Below are 7,590 nucleotides of genomic sequence, written 5' to 3' on the forward strand. Positions count from 1 at the left end.
GATTACTGTAGCTTTGTAATATAGTCTGAAGTCTGGGAGCCTGATTCCTCCAGCTTTGTTTTTCTTTCTCAAGATTGTTTTGGCTATTCATGGTCTTTTGTGTTTCCATACAAATTGTGAAATTTTTTGTTCTAGTTCTGTGAAAAATGCCATTGGTAGTTTGATAGGGATTGCATTGAATCTGTAGATTGCTTTGGGTAGTATAGTCATTTTCACAATGTTGATTCTTCCAATCCAAGAACATGGTGTATCTCTCCATCTGTTTGTGTCGTCTTTAATTTCTTTCATCAGTGTCTTACAGTTTTCTGCATATAGGTCCTTTTGTCTCCTTATCTAGGTTTATTCCTAGATATTTTATTCTTTTTGTTGCAGTGGTAAATGGGAATGTTTCCTTAATTTCTCTTTCAGATTTTTCATCATTAGTGTATAGGAATGCAAGAGATTTCTGTGCATTAATTTTGTATCCTGCTACTTTACCAAATTCATTGACTAGCTCTAGTAGTTTTCTGGTAGCAACTTTAGGATTCTCTACGTATAGTATCATGTCATCTGCAAACAGTGACAGCTTTACTTCTTCTTTTCCAATTTGTATTCCTCTTATTTCTTTTTCTTCTCTGATTGCTGTGGCTAGGACTTCCAAAACTATGTTGAATAATAGTGGTGAGAGTGGACATCCTTGTCTTGTTCCTGATCTTAGAGGAAATGCTTTCAGTTTTTCACCATTGAGGATGATGTTTGCTGTGGGTTTGTCGTATATTGCCTTTATTATGTTGAGGTAGGTTCCCTCTATGCCCACTTTCTGGAGAGTTTTTATCATAAATTGGTGTTGAATTTTGTCGAAAGGTATTTCTGCATCTATTGAGGTGATCATATGGTTTTTATTCTTCAATTTGTTAATATGGTGTATCACGTTGATTGACTTGCATATATTGAAGAATCCTTGCATTCCTGGGATAAACCCCACTTGATCATGGTGTATGATCCTTTTAATGTGCTGTTGGATTCTGTTTGCTAGTATTTTGTTGAGGATTTTTGCATCTATGTTCATCAGTGATATTGGCCTGTAAGTTTTCTTTTTTTGTGACATCTTTGTCTGGCTTTGGTATGGGACATTCCATCTTATCTTCTCAGACTGGGATTTATATCATTGGCCTCCTTGGTTCTCAGGCCTTCAGATTCCAATTGAATTATACCACCAGCTTTCCTGAGTCTCCAGCTTGGAACATCAGCTCATGGGACTTCTCAGCTTCTATAACCACATAAGCCCATTCCTCATGGTTATCGTGTCAGTCTGTCTGTCTGTCTCTCTCTCTATAAACAATAGTGCTCTGTACTACTCAGGGTTCTCCACAGAAGCAGAACCTGTAGGATCCTACTGAGGGAGGTCAGTTTTTCTTCCAGCTGGTTCTGTTTCTCTGGAGAACTCTGACTAATACAGAGCATTATTGTTTATTCTACTTTAAGCATCACAGGACATCTTACCACATACTTCAGGCAAGAACTGAGTACTTGAGAAAATATACTAATAATTTCTCTTTGAACTGCACGTATGCATTATCTCTATTTTATGGGCTAAAGATTGAAACTGGGGACTTCCCTGGTGGTCCAGTGGTTAAGAATCTGCCTTCCAATGCAGGGGATATGGGTTTAATCCCTGGTCCGGGAAGATCCCACATGCCACAGGGCAACTAAGCCCACATGCCTCAACTAGAGAGCCAGCGCGCTGCAACTGGAGAGGAGCCTGCGTGCTGCAACGAAGATCCCGCGTGCTGCAACTAAGACCTGACACAGCCAAAAATAAAAATTAATTAATTTTTAAAAAGAGATTGAAACTAAAATGATTAGCTCGTGTGTGATTTTGAAGCATTTGTCTGTGAAGTTAGATCAGTGACAAAGTCTTATTCACTCTTCAAATTTTAGTTCTGAGGGCTTCTCCCCAGGATTACTGCTAGATGATACTGCACCTTTGTGCCAACCAGAAGAAGAAGTGATCCTCTGGGTCCATGTTGTACCAGGGCTCTAGACCAAGTGGGTAGGATTTCAGTCCCCAGCCATCCCATCATCTGGGCACACTAGATATTTATTCTTTTATGTTGACTTGTATCACCTCTGATAGCCACTTGTTAGAACTATTAAGTCAGATTTACAGAATTCAAGGACTTAACAGAAGTCCAGAAAGAGCCATTTTTCTGAGACATTTCTGTATTCATCTGAAGTCCAAAGTTACCAAAAACAAGTGTTAAAGTTGGGTCAGTTTTGAAAAACTCAGACTTTCTTTAGTCCCTGGCCCTACATGAAAAAACATTTACAATCCCTTAATTCTCCCAACCATGGGTCTGGGATTGAAAAACCGACCTGCCTCACTTTACCAAGAGGCAATTTTGTGCCCAAGTCACTAAGCTCTTAGATCTATTCATTTGCTTATTCCTTTGTCCCAGTAGGTCAGGCCCACTTTCACCCAAAAGATTATTCCAGACTCTGGAACCTTTTCCAGATTCCTTTAAAGAAATGTATTTTCACTTTGCTGGGAACCCTAATTGCTTCTGCCAAGCAGAGAATGAACCGTTTCCCCACACTGAGTCCCATTTCACAGAGGAGAATGACCAGGAAGGGAGCTCCTCTATGAAAGGGACCTAGAAACTGATAAAAGGCCAAATCTCATCAACTGAAAGACAAAGTCCCACTATCCTCCGACCAGCCTAGATCAAAGGCGAAACAACTTGTTCGGTTCTCTCTGCCTGGGCTGGTCTTTATTTCTTTTTTTTGTCTCTCCGCCACCCTCTGCTCCTCAGTCCGTCTCCGGGCGGTTGTCGCTGCCTTTCCCGACTGGTTACCAATAAAGTTGTTACACAGTGACCTTGAGCGTCTTCCCAGCTGTACCCGATTCCCCGCCTTCTGCATCCGGGTGCCGCGGCGCGGATAAGAGCCGGACCGCGCCTGCGCACCCAGCCCCATTCCTTCGACCTCTGCTGACTCGGCCGCTGCCACCTCCTGGGAAGGTAAGCGGAGGGTGCGGGAGCCGGACCTGGCCGAGGTGGAGCCGCGCCCAGGAGGGACCCATTCATTCTGCTGTCGCCTCGCTTGGCACGGGACCCGAGCTGACCGCGTGCACGGGAGCCCGCGGGACCTGGGTGGAAGGACGGGCCCTCGGAGGGCACTTGACCTTAAGCCTCTTTGCCTCCGCAGAGAGGAAGCGGGAGAGGAGCCCTAGCCGCTTGTCACCCAAGTCCTCCAGCCGCGCCGCCCCGAAGAGTGCAAGATGTTCGCCTGCGCCAAGCTCGCCTGCACCCCAGCTCTGGTGCGTAGCCCAGGCTGGGCCGGGGGCTCGAGGCCCCGACCACTTGGCCCGGGCGTCCACGTTGTTGAACGGGTCACCTCGGGGCAGGACACACCGCCCTCTCGGGACAGCTCTCCCTAGCCCCATAACCTCTGTGTCCTTTTCTCCCTTTCCTCCTCTTCCTGGGGCTTCTCATTCCGCTCCTCCCCTCCACTCGCGGGGTGGAGAGTCGCCGAGGCCTAGCTGTCAGGCCCAGCTCGGTGTAGGTCAAACCCTCCTTGCCCCTCATTCCGGAGCGGCCCCCCACCCCACCTCCTCCGACACCCTGTTGGATCGCGGCCTCGCGAGGGTTGGGGTGCAGTGGAGGGGGCCCCTGAGGCCTAGCGTTGCGGCTGCACTCTCACTTGCTGATCTGTAGGTCAGTCTCGCTGCTGCAGAGGGAGGGACTTTCCTCACCCTGTGTGGGCGGAGGCGGCTGGTGCAGGACCCGAAAATCTCTCCTCCTGCTTCTGGGATGTTATTTCCAAAACCATTTTGGACACTTTTGATGACGTGAAGATCTCGGGGGTTTGTCTTAGAGAATCAGGTCTTGGTTCTGAAGGGGTTTTCTGTGACCTTAATTTAGTGGACACTCAAGGGCGGAGAAGGTGGACTGGAACGTGTCCTTATGGTCAGAGTATTTCAACGATTGTTCTTCCACTGATGTGGAATTGCTTAAGCTGCTTTTTAATTCTATGATTAATGGACATATAGGAATATCCTAGAAATAGCGGGAGCTCATGTTAACTAATGGGCTATTTAAAATGACACGCTGTTTATAGTGCTGTTGTACCTACTTGTTGATCCACTTAAACTTAACCAAAGAATGTGGGGTGTTTATTGCTGGTTTTCTGATCTGAATTGTGGCGCTACAATAATTGAAATTTTAAAAGCAATACTTATTCTTTTTAACTAATTGTTCTTAGAAGTTTTGTTCAGGATATCACAAATACATTATGAAGCAAGCTTTAAAATTGCATTAACAATTTTATTAAAATTGCTTTGTGCCTTGAAAAATGACCAAACAGACAAGATAAGAATCAATAGAGGAAAGTCATAATTTTTCTTACTCATTTTTGCAGTTTGCCTTTTTAGAATTCATGGTGCAAGAAGGGTCATTGAAGTTTTATCTGTATTTTTACTTAATACATGGAATCTTTTTTCATTAACAGATCCGAGCTGGATCCAGAGTTGCATACAGACCAATTTCTGCATCAGTGTTATCTCGACCAGAGGCTAGGACTGGAGAGGTAAATGTAGTAATAATAGAAATTAAGTAACACTACCAAATAAGCCTTATGGTTTCGATTAAAGTGAAGGGGAAAAACCTCATTAATGAGTGGTCTGAGAGGGTCCTTTCCACCCTTTCATCCAAAAAATTTGCAGAGAATGAGCCAATGAAAGAAACTTCTGTATCCAAAACTTATCCACCTGAATTGGCTAAGAAATATAGTCAGTATATATACTTAAGTATATGGTTTTGAGTTGCCTGTATTTAAGATTATGATAGCAACAGTTACTGAACAGCCTACTCTATTAAAAAGCATATGCAGGGCTTCCCTGGTGGCGCAGTGGTTAAGAATCTGCCTGCCAATGCAGGGGATATGGGTTCGAGCCGTGGTCCAGGAAGATCCCACATGCCATGGAGCAACTTAGCCCGTACACCACAACTACTGAGCCTGTGCTCTAGAGCCTGCGAGCCATAACTACTGAGCCCACATGCCACAACTACTGAAGCCTGCACACCTAGAGCCCGTGCTCTGCAACAAGAGAAGCCACTGCAATGAGAAGCCTGCTCACTGCAATGAAGGGTAGCCCCTGCTCGCCACAACTAGAGAAAGCCCATGTGCAGCAATGAAGACCCAATGCAGCCAAAAATAAATTAATTAATTCAAAATTAAAAGCATATGCACGTACACCGTTTCTTACTTTTCAAAAACCTTATGCAGTGTGATATTGCTGTTCCTATTCTGCAAGATGGGAATTATTCTAAGCCCCAGATTTTTCTGTTGTGCCACACCACCTATTCAAACTCAGCTACAAAAATAGAGAAGTGGTTATCATTTTGACAGTACAGTAATTAAAATAGATAACTGTGATTGCTGATTTGACCTTTGCCTTTATTTCCTGTTCTCTAGAGCTCTACGGTATTTAATGGGGCCCAGAATGGTGTGTCTCAGTTAATCCAAAGGGAGTTCCAGACCAGTGCAGTCAGCAGAGACATTGATACTGCGGCCAAATTTATAGGTGCAGGTGCTGCAACAGTAGGAGTGGCTGGTTCTGGTGCTGGTATTGGCACAGTCTTCGGCAGCCTCATCATTGGTTACGCCAGGTAATTCCTGTTGCCGAATAAACTAGTTTAAAAACATGCTTGAAATAATTGGAAACTTAGGAAACTAGTGAAATCATCATAGCTACTTTGTATTAAGTGCCTGTCTGTGTCTTGCATTATACTTTGAGGTCTTTGCATGCAGTTATCTCACTGCTCCCAACACGCCTTGGAGAAACACTGGTTTACCTGTGAAGGACTAGAGACACAGAGGTTATACGGCTTGCCCAAAGTCAAAGCCAGTGTCAGAAAATAAATTATAACTCACTTTGACTTCAGAGTCTGCACTCTTTAATTTTTAAGTTGTAGTGGGAATATAATTAAGAGAGCTCATGCTTTAAAAATATCAGCTTCCGTTTTATTACTTAAGACCTTATTTTTAAACTAACAAATCTTAAAAAGTATAGAACATACTTTCACGGGGATAAGAAGAATGTCAGAATCCCTCAAAATGGATGAAGACTAACCACTTATATTGATATAGAGAGACAGTGCCTCCCTTTCCCCATATGATTAGGAATGAGGAGAAAGGAATGTCAAAGGCAGAACCAAAAGAGAACTAGGCAAAACACTGTTCCAGTACTTTCCAATTTACAAAGATCCTCACGCTAGTAATCTGGTTTTTTAACATTTACCAACCATGTTAAAATTCAAATAATATTTCAAAGTAACAATGATATGTGTTGTCTCTTTTAGAAACCCTTCGCTGAAACAGCAGCTGTTCTCATATGCTATCCTGGGATTTGCCTTGTCTGAAGCTATGGGTCTCTTTTGTTTGATGGTTGCTTTCTTGATTTTGTTTGCCATGTAACAGAAATTACTGCTTGAAATGTTGGCATTCATGTTAATTACAGATGTAATTCTGTGTATCTTACTGTGACTCCAAAAACTGTAGCATTGGTGTCATGAAAATGTACGTTATTTCCAAAGTCATTAAAGATGAAAACTTTAATTTTTGCTGTGATTTGTACTTACCTAATTTAAATTTAGATCATCACAAAGAAGAACATGTATTCAGGCAGAGGCTGTACAAGTCAGAGGAAACTACTGCAGTTGCCCTGGTGATGGAAAAGATCCTAATGTAATTTTTATGGGAATTCTTTTATATAGTGTTCTGAACATTGTAAATTATAGGGCTTTTGTTTATTCGTGTAAAGGGGAAATGTTTGAGTGCTTTGAGCTTCTATGAAATATGATTAATTAAATCAAGATATTAATTACTCAAGATGGTTTTGTGTTTTTAAGGGCTAATAACGTGAATTACAATACTTGGAAGCAGGATCACCTTCCAGGACTAACCTGGCTGGTCTTAACACAGCTGGATCTAAAAATAAATCATGTCGGGTTTTTAGGAATTGAAGCCTTATTAAATGGGTGTTGGGATTAGGGAGGTGATTTTTACTTTTCAATAGGTCTCACGTTAAGCAGTTGTGTGTCTATAGTGAATCTTATCTGTCTTCTAAGAAGAAACTCAATCTAACTAGCAGCTAGTTTCTTGCTTAAACAAGGCTCTCATTAAAAACCAAATATCAAAAAGTAAACTGAATTTAAATTTAAAGCCAAAAGTTGCTAAAGCATTGCTCATCTTTGATACCAACAAATGTTTATAATAGGAGCCTTGGGAATGACAATTGGTTCAATAGTATTCTGTTTCTAATACTACATGTTGCTTATTGGTCAAATTTTGCCTATTAAAATGAAGAAAGGGGTGCTACTATAGAAAGACTGAGCTTTCCCCCTAGCAAATATATTGTACCATTACATTATTTGTCATCACAGTTTCAGGGTTTCTATAAAAGGTTAGGCTGACAGTTGGAAAGCTTCATTTTATTCCTTTAATCCCTTCTGCCTAATTTGATTTCAGTTAAGAGCCGTCAGCTACAAGGGTTTGTCAAAGTGCAGTGGGAAGACCCATCTCCATCAGAATCACCTAGGATGTCTAAAG

The 7,590-nt window shown here is 42.2% G+C and overlaps 1 protein-coding gene across 1 annotated transcript; it reads left to right on the forward strand.

Moving 5' to 3' along the window:
- Nucleotides 1-2,859: 2,859 nt before the first annotated feature.
- Nucleotides 2,860-6,870, forward strand: ATP5MC3 (ATP synthase membrane subunit c locus 3). The gene is made up of 5 exons (XM_030851415.2): nucleotides 2,860-2,999; nucleotides 3,187-3,298; nucleotides 4,489-4,566; nucleotides 5,455-5,648; nucleotides 6,342-6,870. Exons 2-5 carry the CDS (start codon nucleotides 3,260-3,262, stop codon nucleotides 6,454-6,456), a joined length of 426 nt encoding a protein of 141 aa, XP_030707275.1. The 5' UTR covers nucleotides 2,860-2,999; nucleotides 3,187-3,259; the 3' UTR covers nucleotides 6,457-6,870.
- The last annotated feature ends 720 nt before the right edge of the window (nucleotides 6,871-7,590 follow it).

The sequence above is a fragment of the Globicephala melas genome, chromosome 7 (genome assembly GCF_963455315.2).
Source record: "Globicephala melas chromosome 7, mGloMel1.2, whole genome shotgun sequence".
NCBI lineage: Eukaryota > Metazoa > Chordata > Mammalia > Artiodactyla > Delphinidae > Globicephala > Globicephala melas.

Coding starts and splice junctions, on each gene's coding strand:
- ATP5MC3 (XM_030851415.2), top strand. CDS start 3,260: ATGTTCGCCTGCGCCAAGCTCGCCTGCACCCCAGCTCTG. Junction 4,567..5,454: donor CAGAGGCTAGGACTGGAGAG/GTAAATGTAGTA, acceptor CCTGTTCTCTAG/AGCTCTACGGTATTTAATGG. Junction 5,649..6,341: donor CTCATCATTGGTTACGCCAG/GTAATTCCTGTT, acceptor TGTCTCTTTTAG/AAACCCTTCGCTGAAACAGC.